Source organism: Oryzias latipes, chromosome 17 (genome assembly GCF_002234675.1).
Source record: "Oryzias latipes chromosome 17, ASM223467v1".
Classification (NCBI taxonomy): Eukaryota; Metazoa; Chordata; class Actinopteri; order Beloniformes; family Adrianichthyidae; genus Oryzias; species Oryzias latipes.
In genome coordinates this window covers 23,582,180-23,598,778 of record NC_019875.2, presented here as the reverse complement: position 1 = coordinate 23,598,778, position 16,599 = coordinate 23,582,180, and the positions used below count along the sequence as shown (strand labels likewise).

Here is a 16,599-nt window from a genome sequence, read left to right as displayed (position 1 = left end):
TTTTGACAAATTCTTTGGTTTTCAGTTGTACAATGAAAACGATTTTTTTCCATTTATAAATAAACATGTTTTAATTGAAAATATATTAAAGTGTTTTATAAACAATTTAACATTGGTTCAATCAATACGATTTCAATTCATATTGAATGTAACTATTTGTTTTTACAACATATTGCAATTGTTTCATACCTATTTTAAACATATTTACATATTTGTCTCAAATATGTCTCCCACAAAATGTTTGTTGTTTTAAAAATAGACAGATTTTGAAATCTCAGTCAATGTTTGTCCCTCATGCTGTTAAGCTGCTGTACCATGTTCCAGGATGTAGTCTACTACGATTCAGGAGTCTACAGAAGTATTACTCTATATCAGATCTGCTGCAGTCTAGCAGATTAACTCCAATTACAATTTATAAACTCCAGCAAAGAACTGCAGAATTTAAAAAAAGGGGTAATATAAACAAAGCTTCCAGTCTGTCTCTGTGGTTAAAAAGAAACTGATGTGTAGGACGATTAAAAGATTTAAAAAAAAAAAAAAGGAAGCAACTTCCATTTTTGAACATTTACAAACTATCTGGAAAATCTCTGTGGTGAGTGGAAAGTTACTGAAATGCTTCACTGCTGTTACGTTGTTCACCTGTCAGTTATTAATTGTGAGGAAGAATGCTGACCCTTTCATTCCTAATTGTTCAGACCTTTATCTTAAATCCATGACCTGAAACACTTTTCTGAAGGCTCTTTACAAAAAACAGAAAGTCACTTGTCAGCTATTAAGTTGCGCATTGGGTCTAAACTGTCATTCGAGACAGGCTTAGTTAATTCTTTCATTAGATTTTTTTAATGAATTACTTTAGAACACTTTGTAGTGCAACAGACTGCTCCACCTCACTGAAATCTGTGTGTAAATGAGACATATATGTCATTTGTCACTTTTTGTGTCCGCTAACCGTAGTGTTCTATTTTGCAATACTTCACGGCCACACAACCAAACAAGGTATTAATAGCAAACATGGTTTCATTTGTCATGGATCATCTGCAGTGTACTGTGACCCTTAGAGCCCCAGATTCTTAATACTTATTCTTGTTTTTTTGCAACTTCCTGTGGAGTCAAATTTACCAGTTGTGATTTCTTTTTTCTACAATATGTCAATGTAGACTAGCAGATTTCCAAATATGTGATATTGTCCTATTCCACATGACCAAAGATTTAAGTTATTGATGGGGGTTTCTTGTATAATCTTGTCAACTTTACAGCTTTGAAAAGTTTTCAGTTTATTCTACTGTAAGTAAATGTGAAGATGCTTTAATTTAATCGTTTAAAAAAAAAAACATTTGAAAAGGTCCTCAGGAAGATATTTTTTACGCATACAGTGATTGAACTTTAAATTGGTACATTTTTGTTATCATGGAAAAGCAAATTTAAAGTCAGAGATTCATGTAATACTTTATATATTCTTAAAGTTTTTTTATTGTTTTGTTTTATTTTTCTTGGAATGTAAGGGACTAGGATTGGAAATTAGCTCTAAAAGTTAGACTTTGGTGCTAAGAAAATATTACTCTATCAACAATACTGTTACCCATTCAGTAAATAAACTTGGAGAATTACAAAGGAGTCTTCATGGTTTGGACCACCTACTCTACTGATACATTCTTCAGGAATGTCACATTAAAGTGTTCAAACAGCACTACCCACAAAGTGCCTTTTTCTTATCTCTTTTTCAATACCTGTTCTTGTTCTGTGGCATGCTATCTGACTAACCCATACTTAATGTTCTTTTGCAAACAAAAGCTGAAGCTGGTTTTTACAACATCTCCAGGTCACATGGTAGACGTGACTTGTGTCGCTTTTCTACACTACGCATTGGACAAGCTGACTCACCATGGGTGGTGTCTTGGGTATGTCTTTCTATGAAATCACAGATCTCAGTTCCAGGAGAAAAATGAAAGACTTGCCCGTCTATCATTCAGAGAATTTTAAAATGTCAGTTTTTCAGGTTGAACATAGGATATAGGCCTACCAATTGAATTTTTGCTGTAAACTACACTTTTAATCTGTGCGGTGTCTCCTTAAAGCTTTTGTTTGAATCCTTTAGTGTACACATTTAGCCCAAATAGAAAAATAGTCAAATCAAAATAATTTGCACAAATCATACTAATAAATCAATATTTGTTGAAGAAGTGTCTGTATTTTTTCTTTCAGGCAGAACTTGTGACATATTTTTTTCCTCCAGCTCACCTGTTTTAAATGAATGATCAAGTTTGTCATTAGGCATGAATGAAGCCTGGTGAGGCTATTAAAATCAGACGTGCTCATGTTGCAAAGCTAACCTACGGAGCCCGTCTTTGTAGGGGTGAGTTTTGAAGTGTACCTCCATCACCAGCAGTTATTCTAACAAGTTGAGAACACAGTACTATCAATTTTGAAGTATATTCGATTGTCTTTCTTTTTTTCTTCATGGTGCTTGTTTTCTTGTTTGACACCCCCCACCCCCATATTAGAATGTACAGCAATCAAGTTGTACAAGTATTAAGTGATCTCTATTATGAAGTAAGCCTTTTAACTCAGTGACTGAAACTGTTTACTTTACAATGTCACCTGCCCCACAAAGAGTCCAGCCCTTTTTATAACTTGGGCTTTTTTTTTTCTCTCCTTGTCCTCCTCCCACTGAGGTTATCTGGTTTGGGAGAATAAGTGTCTCTAACCTGCATTTCTGAGAATACCTTAAGCCTGTTTAGTTGTGCATTGGTAGTTGAAAGTTAAACTGTCTTTCCACAGGACCATATTATTGTGCCTTCATCTCAAAAGCTGGATTCAACATCATTACTGGCAATAGTTGGCTGACCATCCTTGGATGCACAAACATGGACTTGCTGCTCATAGTTGCTTTACTCCTAATGCAAATGGGGATTTGGAGCAGGTCTGAACTTTTTTAACTTTAAAATATTGGTTTGTTTTATATACTACCCATGGTTTTTTGAGTAAAGATGTGATGATAAATCTGATCTTTTAGAGCTGAAAAAGACTTTTCATCAGTCACTTTACCAGGATTGCAGGCAACTTCAGGTACTGTCTCACTTAAAGAAAAGGGTAGACTTGAAACAAAATGTGTCACACTAGTCTTGTTTTCTCTGTAGATTATGTTACTCAGTGCTTTGACAAAAGCCATGGGGCTGTGGTTTGTGACTGGACAAAAAGCCAGAAATCTGGTACAGAAACTTCCATTTTCTTTGCTTAAATACTAAATTATCGTTAATATGTGATGTGTGTAGTGAAACACTAAAGAGTTTGTTCATATAACTGAGGTCTATCTCTTTCAGCTCTAACGGGTGCTATGGTGAATATTTTGGAAAGTCCTTTACTGGGCATTGAGGGAAAGGCTTGTTTGGAGTTCTGGTTCCTGGTTCCAGTTGCAGCTACTGGGTCTGAGGTTACAGTTCAGCTTAAAAGTAATAGTAGTTTGGAGAAAATCTGGGTCTCTCCTGTCCTGCGTAGAAATGCATGGAGACAAATTTTGCTGAACTTGAATGTCACTGAACAAGACACCCAGGTAAACTTTAATCTTATGAAATTATTTTATATATATATATATATTTTTTTTTTTCCCATCACTTTGGCTCAAAGTATTCAATGGCTCAATCTCTTAGGTTTTATTTGAAGCCATCCAACCAGTCGCTCTACAGGATCAAACTACTTTAAGACAAATAGGGGTGAAAAAAGGTTCATGCGGTAAGTATCTTTGTTTAAAGGTTTGTTTCATTAGGTTACAAAATGAAAGGTTGACATAAAATTTAAATTGAGGTAATCATTGTGTACACCTTCAATTTTGCTTGACAGTTTTGAGATTTCATAACTCTTTCTCACAGGAAACCAGTGTGACTCGGACACAGACTTCTGGCCTGATGACGCTACTCGTTGCCTGTGTTCAGTTGGCATGCTCTTGTGCTTTCCATCAAACTGCCCAAAAGACCAAATCTGTGGTTCCAATAAGTTTTCCACATCAGGGATTTGCACCATCCGGGATCACACGGAGTACAGCACCTTTGATGGCGTTCAGTTCCAGTCCATGGCTCCCTGCAGCTATGTGCTGACAAAGTCTTGCACGGAAGTCATGGAAAAGTTCAGTGTTGAGGTGGTTAATGAGCAGGGTGGCAATTCATCAATAACCATGGTCAAAGGGATTACTATGACTTTAGGGAACATCATGGTGTCTCTGATAGAAAAGCAAAGAGACAAAGTTGTGGTGAGTCTTTATTTGTTTTAATAAGTAATGTACAGTAACTAAATTTAAATTACACCTTAGTTGCTTTGTTTAGCCTTATACCAAATTTGTTGTCAGGTTTGCAGTATAATTTGACTAACGGTTCACATTCTTAGAACCTTGTCTGGTGTAGTATTGTACCTTTTGAAGAAAATGGGACTGCATTGATCCCACAATGGGGAAAATTGATAAAGATGGCTCCCTTAAACCATACTGCAGTAAATAAAATCCTTCTCAATCTGCATTTATCATTTTAGCCTACTTAAAGTTGGGTCATACATCAGCTCACTCTAGTGAATGTGCTTAAAGACTGAATCAGCTTGTGACTCTCCCAGATGTGTTTGCACCATAATCATAATTTCTGCAGTAAATTTACGGTAAGCAACCCTGATTTGTGTGTTTAGGTGAATGGTGTCTGGAAGAGCCTTCCCTTCAGCATCAACACTAGTATTGATGTTCAAATCCAAAGCAACTCTGCTGCAACACTACTGGAAGCAGGTTTTGGTCTGTCTGTTTCCTATGACCATGCTGGAGCAATCAGTGTTATCCTGCCGTCAAACTTCTCTAATGAAGTGTGTGGATTGTGTGGCAACTTCAACCATATCCACAGAGATGACTTTCTCATGGCTAATGGTACAATGGCAGAAAATGTCACGGCTTTAGCTGAGAGTTGGCAAACTGAGACAACTAGCACTTCCTGTAAAAGTGCTTTGGTGTCTCCAAAGTGTGACCCACTGGATGAGGAAGAATATGCCAGTGAAATGTACTGTGGACTACTTCTCTCTGGTAGTGGGCCTTTTGCCAACTGTACATCCGTTGTTAAAGTCGAGAGCTATTTCAAGGCCTGTGTCTCAGACATGTGCTCTGCTCATGGTGATCAAGCAGAGCTGTGTAAGACATTACAGCTCTATGCCAGTGTTTGCCAGGATGCTGGAGCTGCTCTGCCCATGTGGAGGAACTCAATGTTTTGTCGTAAGTGCTGCGATTCTAGATTATGGAAAAGATGAAATTGCAGTGTCGATAAAAAAATTTTTCCTTCCAGCTCTGATGTGTGGCAATAACAGCCACTACAATGCCTGTGCTGATGGCTGTCCAAAGGCATGCTTCAGTCAGAACAAAACTAGCTGTGGAAGCTGTGAGCAAAGGTGCGAGTGTGATGCTGGATTCAAACTTGGCAGGAATAAGTGCATAACAGCAGAAGACTGTGGATGCCTATATGATGGAAAATACTATGAGGTAAGAAGGCAGATGTGGAAAATTTAGATGTCTTAATTTGTTAACCTTTTTTTTTTCCCATGTCTGCCAGAAAGGAGAGCAGTTTGTGAGGGATGACTGCATTCAACAATGCCAATGCATGGGTAATGACCTCCTGGAATGCACAAAGCTGCAGTGTTCCAACAACAAAGTATGTAAAGAAATGGACGGAGTCAGAGGCTGCTTCCCTTTTAAACCAGCTACATGCAGTGTGTATGGGGATCTCCATTACATCACCTTTGACAACTTGGCCTACAACTTTCAAGGGGGCTGCAGTTACATACTGACCACATCATGCGGTGATGCACAATCATTGAACTTTACAGTTATTGGACACAATATGCATCCTCCCCTTCAAAACGTCACCAGGTCAAAACTTAACAGTGCCTCTCTTGAAGTTGATGATCTGAGGTGTACCTTGACTCAAAGTGGAGAAGTCTACGTAAGTAAAGAGGTTTCCTTAGTTTACCATTGTAGTACTGGTGGCTGCCACAAATGCAGAATAAGTGATAACAATGCTTTGTCAACGATCTACAACTAAAGCATTTTCTCTCCAGGTACATGAGAACCTTATCAGACTTCCACACTCTGTCAGCGGTACATATGGAGCAGTGTGGATCTATGCAGAGGAAAATTACATAATCTTGAAGGCATCCTTCGGCTTAAAAGTCATTCTTGATGGACAGGGCAGACTATTCCTGCAGGTGGATGAGCAATACAAGTATAATCTCTGTGGACTGTGTGGAACTTACTCTGGGTTCCAAGGTGATGACTACTACATGCCAGGGGAGCATGTTGCCAATGAGACATCTGAATTTGGAAACAGTTGGAGAGTGCAAAATGAGTGAGTAGTTTAATCCTCCAAAAACAGACCTCTACTTGCTTCTGAAACTTGTGTTTTGACCAGCAAAAGGAAATCTTAATTGCTTACATTGAATATTTGCATTTGACAAATTCAACATTTGTTAGAGAATAAAATGTAAATGTTCCTTAGGTGCATTACGGAGGAAACTTACCCCAGACAATGTGACAGTGAGACCATTGCCAACATGGAGTGTTCCATGCTGTTTAAGGATGAATTTTCTGCTTGCCAGGAGCATGTCCATCCAAGTATCTACCTCAATAGTTGTGTTTATGACTACTGTGCCACCAGTGGTGATCAGCACACACTATGTGACTCTCTGAAGTCTTATGAATCAGCATGCCAGATTGCAGGAGTGACTCTTCCAAACTGGGAGCCTGGAACAGCCTGTGGTAAGTCAGGAGCTCAGCTGCTGAGATGCTAAACTTTGATTTTTTTTTTTCTTTAAACTTTGCTCTTTAAATTGACTTCAAAATTCAAATCTTCTTGAACAAAAATCTATGCTCAATGTTGTCAAACTTTATTTACAGCGCAACGCCTACTTCCAACATCGACCCCTTCACCTTCAAGTCCAGAACAGACTTGTAAGATTACTTTAGGATTCCTCTCTACTTCAGTGTCATTGATTGTAGGTTTTATTTATTTTCTCCCCGCTATAGTTTTCCTGTCACAGTATTTTCAGACTGGCCCTTAAGGTCAAAATTAAAGGACAACTGGCATTTAAATAAGCTCTAAACTAATCCACTCTATGAAACTTTACCAGCAGTACCTTAAGAGCCCGTTGTTTTACAGAGCAGACTTGACTGGGAATAACTTGTCACAATGAATACATATTTCTGAAATGTAGCTTTCTTTTAATTTGAAATTGCAACCTCTTTGGTCTCCCCACCTGCATACTTGCCCTGTCTATAGACACTCAGGACATTTGTAGTTGACTTTACTAGTCTGGGTTATAATTTAGCCATAAATTTTACCAGCTACAGCGGACAATGAAAGAAGGTAGCTGAATGTAGGAAAGATGTGTGACCGAGACGAACGTCTTGACATGCAAAACGAGTCAGGAAGTTGACTGGAGAATATCTGGTACTTCCCCAAAATAAAACCTTGTCTAGAATTGGATGAGGGGAAAATTTGGAGAATTTTGTTTGGCCCAATATAAACTGACAGACCAGTGCCCACCCAGGGTATGGGCAACTTTGAGCATTTATACCTACAGTAAATTGTTTTTTATTTTTTATTTTCTTAGTCTGTCCTATGGATTGTAACTTTGATGAAAATCTTTGTGGATGGGAGCAAGTAATTAAGGACAGTTGTGACTGGACCAGATATTCTGGCCCAACGCCTTCAAATCTAACTGGGCCAAACCAAGATCATACTTCTGGAGGTAAATATGAGGAAAACTGTCTGCAGTTTTTGTTTTTTAAATATTCCATAACAAAACAATTTAAACTCTTCTTGCAGATGGCTTCTACTTGCACCTTGAGAGTAATGGGGTCTCCCACGGCAACTCTGCAAGTTTGCAGAGCTCGTTGTGCTCCTATAGTGGTCCCCTCTGCTTGCATTTTTGGTACTACTTGTATGGCTCCGCTGTTGGTATGACCCTTAACATCTTCCTGCTCAAAGACAACAAAGCTGTCAAGCTTTGGTCTGTGGTTAACAACCAGGGCCCAAAATGGCATCTGGCAAGTGTTGATCTCAGGGTTTCTGGTTCTTTTCAAGTAAGGTTAACTACAAGAAATCAAATTCTTGAAGAAACCTGTGCCCTTAAGTTTAACTAGTTTGTTGTTTTTTTCCCCTCTTTCAGATCATTATTGAAGGTGTGAGAGGCGCTTCTGATCAGTCGGATGTGGCACTGGATGACATCTCTACCAGTCTTGGCACTTGCTCAGGTGAACAACCTCTCTAAACACGGCAACCAAAAGGAGTATAAGAGGGGTTTATTTTTATTTATATTTTTACTAAAACTGTTTCAAACTTGCTTTATTTTAGAAGTTGTCTCAAGGTTTACAGATGAAACTGTTCAAACTACAGAAATTATACCATCTCCAGGTAAGCATGTTAAAGTAAAACTTCAATCAGTTGGGTAGCTTCTAAATGAAGCTAAATTATTAAAAAGTAAAAAAATCAGAAACTTCAAAGAAATTGAATTTTAAGATTATGTCTTTGTTTAGTCTGCAGTGTCAACTGTAGCTTTGATGGCAGTCTATGTAGTTGGAATAAGATGGCCACAGATGCTCTTGACTGGATATGGAACAGTTACACACCAACTCCGATTTCCGACAGCACTTCTGGCCCCACAAATGGTAATGGAAGGATTTTTTTACTTTTTTTTTTTTTTTTTAAATCACATCAAAGTGAATTTAATCCTTAATCTCTTTTCTGTAGGTGGAAGTTATCTCTGCATTGAGGCTAAAGGCATGGTACAAGGCAATACAGCTCGCCTTATTAGTCCAGAGTGTTCTGCCATTGGTCCTCACTGCCTACAGTTTTGGTACCACATGCATGGCCCAAGTGATCATATGGGCCTTGATGTTTATTTGCTTCAGAACCAAGCAACTGAGATTGTATGGTGGAAAAGACATGACCAAGGCAATGTGTGGCACTTGGCTCTGGTGGACTTCTATGCAACAACAATGTTCCAGGTACTGTTCAGACTTATCTGAAGATGCCTCCTTCTGCTTTTCCCTTGCCCCATTTATGTACTAAGTGCTATTTGTTTCAGATACTCATTAAAGGGCAAAGGGAATCCAATGATCAGTCTGTTGTGGCAATAGATGAAATGAAGCTTCTTCACCTTCCATGCTCTGGTAATGACTTAAGATATATTTTTCCCCTCATTTAAATGTTTAAGGAAAAACTTCAATCATATTTTATTACAGATGTGAGGATGGCGAATGAGGTCCTTCCTTCAAGATACTTTAATCCAGCAGATCTACAGAGTGCCCCTCCACAAACTCTTTCTCCAATAAACAAATCTCCTACAAAGGAAGTGATCACACAGCCAGCTGATGGTAATGATACCACTGAAGGTATTTCAGCATAAACTACTTCAAATTTAATTCTGCAATTAAAATGCTTTACTAGGATGTCAGATGAACTGTAACTTTGAAGAAGATTTATGCCAGTGGACTCAACAGCTTGACGTGTTTGATTGGAAAAGGCACAGTGGCCCCACACAAAGTACCATCTCTGCTTCCTCTAACTCAAAACAAGGTAACTGAATTAATTTTTAGTTATAGCTAAAGCCTTTCTGCAGTAATGCATAACTGAGAAATTGTGTGAATATGAACTGTAAAACAAAACCTAAATGGTAAATGCTCTTGTCTTCAACCAGGTGGCCACTACATTTACATTGAAGCAAAGAGTGTGCCGTTTGGAGAAACGGCTCGTCTTATTAGTTCTGAATGTTCTGCCGCTGGACCTCATTGTTTGCAATTCTGGTACCTCATGGACGATTCAGCAGGGGAAGTTGGCCTTGACGTATACTTGCTCAACGATGGAAACACTGATTCATTATGGAGGAAGAGGGAGGGACAAGGCATTGTATGGAATCTAGCTCAAGTGAACTTTGTAACAACCGGAACATTTCAGGTGAGTAGTTATGATTTTCAGATTTAAGCCAAGTAACCAGTCCGCAAATAAAAGGCTGAATATTAAAATGCACCCCCATAGGTGATCTTTGAAGGGAGAGGTTCAGATCAGTCAGTGGCTATTGATGACATCTCACTCCATAGAGGATTCTGTGCAGGTAATGTCATGAAATCTGGGTAATGCCCAACTGTAGCATGTCAAAAATTTAATTGTATTCAAATCTTTTGGACTTGATGCAGTAATTGTACACTTTGTTCATGTCAAAGGTTCTGGGCCATCTCAAGGAAGCATTGCTGGGATACCAAAAATGGCTACTTCAAAAACACTCCAAAATTCTGCTGTGATGCTTGGAACATCCAAAACTGCAACCCATCAATACCAACTTCAGCAAACACAGCTACAAGTAACGCCAAGACCACAAGTTGCACAGAGGCAACCTCCAACATCAAGGTGTAATGAAACAACAGTCCCACATCAACCTGCCACTGAACCAAAGTATAGACCTGAAACTACTGTTAAACAACCTTTAACCACAAAGGGCAATGCAACAATAGCCCAACAGCAACTTTCAACGCCTACACCTGAATCTACACCCAAAACCAATGTTCTAAAAAACCAGACTTACCATAGCAATGTAACAGCAGCCCCACAAGCACCTTCAACTGCAGCACCAGAAGTTGCAACAAGAACTGTGACCACAGGGGGTAATCCACTGCAACCTACAACTGCTACGCCTGAATCTACACCTCACATATCAGTTAAACAACCTCTGACCAATCGTAGCAATACACCAGCTGGTCCCCAATTGCCTTCAACTGCTGCACCAGAAGTTTCAACAAGAACTGTTCCACAGACTGTGACCACAGGGGATAATCCAACAGCAATTCCACTGCAACCTACAACTGCCATGCCAGAATCTACACCTCACATATCAGTTAAACAACCTCTGACCAATCGTAGCAATACACCAGCTGGTCCCCAATTGCCTTCAACTGCTGCACCAGAAGTTTCAACAAGAACTGTTCCACAGACTGTGACCACAGGGGATAATCCAACAGCAATTCCACTGCAACCTACAACTGCCATGCCAGAATCTACACCTCACATATCAGTTAAACAACCTCTGACCAATCGTAGCAATACACCAGCTGGTCCCCAATTCCCTTCAACTGCTGCACCAGAAGTTTCAACAAGAACTGTTCCACAGACTGTGACCACAGGGGATAATCCAACAGCAATTCCACTGCAACCTACAACTGCCATGCCAGAATCTACACCTCACATATCAGTTAAACAACCTCTGACCAATCGTAGCAATACACCAGCTGGTCCCCAATTCCCTTCAACTGCTGCACCAGAAGCTACAAATCTTCCTAAAATTACAGCTGGAAAGTTAACTGTAACAACTGGGAATAATGCAACAATGGGCCCACAGCAACTTACAACTTCTGCATCTGGTTCCACAATTGGCACTCTTCCTCAGACCACAGCTAGACCAAAATCTGTATTTACAAAGGGAAGTGCAACAGAAAACTCAAATATTCATACAACTTCTACACCGGACTCTTCAACTGTAATGGGAACCACGGCTAGTCCAAAACTTCTCAATCCTACAGCAACTCGGCCAGAATTCACAACTGCAACTCAACTTAAAAATGCAACTGTTCCACAACCTCTACCCACACAAGGCAATGGGATGGTGACTACTCAGCATCCTGTTGTATTAAAATCAACCATTGGAACCAAATCTCCAACCAGCTCTAAATCGCAAACTACAGAGGCCTCGCAACAGTTTACAACTGCCAAACCAAAATCTACTGTTGGAACCCAACCTCAAACCAGATCTGGGCCACAGTCTGCAACAGCAGCACCACAGCTGTCTACAGCAAAACCAGAATCCACAAGTGTTCAATCTCCATTTACAGGCAAACTACAACCTGGGACCACAAGGCCACAAACTGCAACAACTGTCCCACAGTTCTCAATGACAAAACCACAATCTACAACTTCACCGCTGATCACTGAGCCAAAACCTGTGACTGCAAAGAGCAATACAGTTTCTCAGGAGCATACTGCAATACCTGCACAGACGTTCTCAACTGAAACTACAACCAGGCCACAACTTCCAGTCGTGCACAGTAATGAAACCACCCCACAGCTACACTCTACAACACCAGCTGCTGCTGTGTTTAAACCAGTAACTGCAAAGGTTAATGAAACTGTGACCCCACATCTACCAGCAAACACTACACCTAAACCTCAACTTCAAACCATGTTTAGACCTCAAAGTAAAACCACCCAACAAATCTCAAAAGGTAATGTGAAGCTTTCTTTTCTAAATTTACATTGGCCATGTTATAATTGGATGTAATTTGTCAACAAATCTTTTTTTTTTCCCTCTAGCACCAACTTGTGCAAAGAACAGTCATTACACTACTTGCATCCCTCCATGTAATCCAACTTGCACACATCTCAATGGCTCACCAGGCTGCAAGGAAAAGAAATGCACCTCAGGATGTGTCTGTAATGATGGTTTTGTACAGAATGAAAGGAGTTGTGTTCCTGTACAAAAGTGTGGATGTCAGGACACAAATGGCTTCAGACACAATGTAAGTTTTCAAAACCGTACCAAAAACATGACTCTCTCTGAAAGATCAAATCATTGATCTCTAATCTGATATTTCTCTAGTTCAATGAAGTGTGGTATACCAATCACTGCAGTCAGAAATGTGAATGTGAAGAGGAGGATGGTACTGGGAAAGTGGTTTGTGATGATGAGGAATGTGAGGATGCGGTTTGCCTTCCAAATGAAATGGGCTATTTCTGCCAGTCTACAGGTGTTGTATAGAACTTTCTGTATAACTGAACTTAATTGGAAGTTTCTAACTTGTTTTTTTTTCTCCCTTTCAAATAGGTTTTAGTGAGTGCACCATTCAGGGAGATCCTGAGTACAGGACATTTGATGGAATGAAGCATGGGTTTGAGGGGAAACGCTCTTATGTGCTTGTTAGGACAAAAAACCTGCCTAAAAACATTCCACAGATCTATATTGAGATGATAAATGCATGCACTATTGATAGTCAAAGTGACGAAGATGATGGTAGTGAAGAAGACAGCAGTAGTGACGATGACTCTGAGCTTCAGAAGATGCAACAGGTCAAAATTCAAGTGTACAATCACACTGTGGAGCTGAAGAAAAATCGACAGATACTTGTAAGTATGAGGTTTCGAAATCTTGTCAAACAAAAGCTAATTGTCAACAGAATGTTGGAAGATTAAGTACTGGCTTTATAAATGTTTTTTTTTTTTTTTTTTCTAACTTTGCACTGAAATTCCCTTTCTATTTGCAGGTGGATGGAAATGGGGCTAAAACTCCTGTATCACCAACAAGTGGTCTCACAATCCAGGAGCGTTCTTCTCGAGTCTACTTAAAGACAGACTTTGGCCTTTCAGTGGAATTTAATGGACACTGCAAAACAGGTATTTTGTTTTTATTATTAAATATTTGTGTTTCTTACACTAATCTATTAAATTCTTTTCAGAAATTATTTTGCCAACCATATACCGAAAAAAGGTTGAGGGGCTGTGTGGAAACTTTGATGGCCGAAAATGGAATGACAAGGTAAAGCCGGATGGGTCTACAGCAAAAAGCATTGACGAGTTTGGTGAAAGCTGGAGAGTGTCGGATTTAGGATAAAATGCAGCATGTATCACATTTCTTGCCAGGAGTTTCATGACTGTTTACAAAATGCTTGTTCTGATAACTAAATCTCGTGCTGGAATCTTAGTTGTGAAGCATAGCTGGTAAGGCTCTTCTGCCAGTTTTCACTTCCTGTTAATGTCACAGTAAGATTTGCATTAAACCCATGGGTTTTTCTTTTCCAACAGGTGTTTAAAGTCTTTGTCTTTAAAGTTCCTCAAATTAATTTGTGCTAGCTTGAGTAACTGTCAAATTGTTCCAACAATCGAGAACTTGTATAGTTGGATCTTGTGTACAAAGATTTTTTTAATTTTTGTAAATGTACTGTGACTAACAAATGCATGTTGTTGAAATGGAAATAAAATCGAAAGAAATCAGCATCAACTTCAGATTTTATTTTTTTCCAGCCATTTTCTGTAGATCACTCTGGGATAGCAATTTCTTTTCAGTAAAGACATAATTTCTGTTCAGTTTAAGCTACTTGTTATGTAGACTTTCATTTTAAAATAAATGTGAAAAGTTGTTAATCCATAACAAAACTACTGTGAAATACTCGTATGCAACTTGACAGGGAACTTTTCAATTTAGTTTGGATCAAAAAGAATACTGGTGCATTACACTAAAGCCTGGAAATTTTTTGGTTTTGTGCTCTTTGACGATTTTTACAAACATTTAATTTTGGACAGTAAAGAGTAACCAGATGGTCAAAGGTTAATTTTTATTTATAAAAACTGGTTTGGTCTTGTGCATGTTTTAAAAAGCATTCGATGTTTAAACGCGTTTATGTAGCCTGGATTAAAGTCTTTTCTGGCTACATCAGCACTCAAATGCTTACATTGGGAAGGAATTTCTTTTTTAGCACGACCAAATACTTCTGAAAGTGATGTCGTTGGTGTGTTCATGCAAACAATGGGTGATTCTTGTCCATTTTATTTGCATGTCGCTAAAACAATCTGAAGCAGCAACTCTGTCATGGATAGGCTTGTGCAAAGCGTCTTTCTCCTGTTTTTGCTGTTCTATGAGTAAAATGTGTATTGTATTTAAAACTGTCTTAAACTGTTTTCCTAATGCAGTCTTTGAACACTTCAATGTGAAAACTGTTAGTTGTGAAAAATAGTCTGGCATGACTTGGCTAAAATACAGAATGGATTTGTAGGACTTTAAATCATCAAAAAAAAGCAGATTTTTAGCCAAGACTTAAGTGTTTCAAGGTTGTTTTTTTTGTTTTTTTTTTAAAACTTGTCCTGTCCAACAGCTAGGCAGGCAGATGAGAGCTGAGGGCCTCTTATGTTGGACATATCTTACTTTAACAAGAGGGGTTATTAATCTTCAGACAAACCAAAGGTATGACTGAACAAACCCCTTTTGTAATTGAGGCCAAACTTTTCATTTCAACCATGTTTGAAAATCTTTGGTGTTGGACCGGACGGAAAAGGGAAGAAGAGGGAGGGATGTCAGAGGGGGGGTGGGGGTAAGACCATGAAGCAGCATAAAGCAGACAGGTTTACTAGTTGTTTATCATTACGGTACAGTTCAAATGTAGTACAAAAAGGGCGGGGCCTGTTCACACACACTCAAATATTATCAACACACCTGCTAGCTGCAAAAAAATGTTCACATGTCAACATGTACACAAAACAGTGTTCACGAACGCATACCTATGCCTTTAAACCAACTAGTGTGAAATCTTTCATTCATTCAATCATGCAAACTATAAGTGCAAAGGTGAGCTAACACCTGTGCTCAGGTGAGTGTTTATGTTCTTCTAAAATGGATGGTGGAATGTGAAAAGGAGGAGCGCCCAGCCACCCCCACACCCAGACCCCCGCCACAGCAGCAGCGGCAGCCGGAATTCCCCCAACGCCACACGGGAACAGGCAGGGAACGACCGCCACCCAGGCCAGGGCCAGCAGGACCGCCGCGAGGCCCCCAGAGCCAGAGAGCAGGGAGGCGCGGACGGAAAGAGAGCGCCGCCCCAGCCCAACCAGGAGAGCAGCCCCCCCGCCGCGCCGGGAGAGCCCAACGCAGGGCCCCACCGGAGATGGGCGCCCACAGCCCCAGACGAGCACCCCATCACCACCCAGGAGTTCCGGGCACCCCCCCCCCCGCCCCAACCCCAGGTACGAGCCAGGACCCCCCAAGGGAGACCCGCTCCGCACTCCAGGCAGCCACCCACCCGGCCCACGGTTGGTCCAGGGAGGAGCAAGGCAGGGGCCCGCCGCCCCCGCCCAGGAGGGGGGCACCCCGGGGAAAAAGGGGGCCCACAAGGGGTGTTGTAAACGTGGCCCGACCAGGCTCGGCCACAGTTGGAAATTTGGCGGGGCACAGCGCTCAGGGGCAAGGACCCGAACCCATCCCCCAGGGACACGATCACCCCCGGCTCTGGTGTAACGTGAACCCCCCCCCACCCCACCCCCCCGCACGGAGAGAGCACCGCTGGGCCCAGGAAACCGGCACCCAAGGGACACGGCCGCCGTTGCCAAGGGCCCCGTACCCCCCACCAGGGAAGGGGTAGGGGACAGATGGTCCTAGGTCCCACCTTCCTTGCAAAGTGTGTGTGCGTGTGTTCGAGAGGATGTGTGTGTGCATGTGTGCGTGTTTATGTTGGGATGTATATGTTGAGGGGTGAGGGGTGTGTGTACTAAGGGGGGTGCAGTTAAAATTGGCGGGTAGGGCACTAAGGGGACATCTCCTGATTACTCACAGTGATGTCCCCTTACCCTCCCCACCAAGGGGCCCTAAATGTCTAAGGTGCGGTTAAAATTGGTGGCTAATAGGGTGCCAGGAGGACATCTGCTACTTGCTGGCAGTGATGTCCAAGCACCCCCCCTACCAAGGGCCCTACATGTCTAAGGTGCAAATGAAACCAAAAGAGGGGGGGCCCACTCCATACGGCAACCATAGGAGGGGGACCGCTGCCAAGTAGCCCCC

The 16,599-nt window shown here is 40.8% G+C and overlaps 1 protein-coding gene across 2 annotated transcripts; it reads left to right on the top strand.

The window, feature by feature from the left end:
• Window positions 1-2,263: 2,263 nt before the first annotated feature.
• On the top strand, window positions 2,264-14,046 carry LOC101157398 (zonadhesin). Of its 2 annotated transcripts, XM_023964793.1 has the most exons (31): window positions 2,264-2,353; window positions 2,779-2,920; window positions 3,014-3,066; window positions 3,138-3,209; window positions 3,321-3,550; window positions 3,648-3,729; window positions 3,867-4,243; window positions 4,666-5,233; window positions 5,304-5,497; window positions 5,568-5,957; window positions 6,073-6,359; window positions 6,510-6,769; window positions 6,908-6,961; window positions 7,624-7,761; window positions 7,839-8,095; window positions 8,182-8,266; window positions 8,367-8,426; window positions 8,549-8,680; window positions 8,763-9,019; window positions 9,100-9,184; window positions 9,257-9,388; window positions 9,462-9,590; window positions 9,712-9,968; window positions 10,050-10,125; window positions 10,235-11,146; window positions 11,324-12,283; window positions 12,372-12,577; window positions 12,658-12,805; window positions 12,883-13,181; window positions 13,319-13,448; window positions 13,511-14,046. In XM_023964793.1, exons 1-31 carry the CDS (start codon window positions 2,278-2,280, stop codon window positions 13,663-13,665), a joined length of 7,203 nt encoding a protein of 2,400 aa, XP_023820561.1. In that variant the 5' UTR covers window positions 2,264-2,277; the 3' UTR covers window positions 13,666-14,046. The 2 variants fall into 2 exon arrangements, with proteins under 2 accessions (XP_023820561.1, XP_011485092.3); XM_011486790.3 differs by having other exon boundaries at window positions 10,235-12,283.
• The last annotated feature ends 2,553 nt before the right edge of the window (window positions 14,047-16,599 follow it).

Excerpts from the sequence above, each read along its gene's own strand:
- LOC101157398 (XM_011486790.3), top strand. The coding sequence starts at position 2,278 with ATGAAGCCTGGTGAGGCTATTAAAATCAGACGTGCTCATGTTGCAAAG. Across the intron at positions 3,210-3,320 it reads GACAAAAAGCCAGAAATCTG|CTCTAACGGGTGCTATGGTG; the intron begins GTACAGAAACTT and ends TATCTCTTTCAG. Across the intron at positions 8,427-8,548 it reads AGAAATTATACCATCTCCAG|TCTGCAGTGTCAACTGTAGC; the intron begins GTAAGCATGTTA and ends GTCTTTGTTTAG.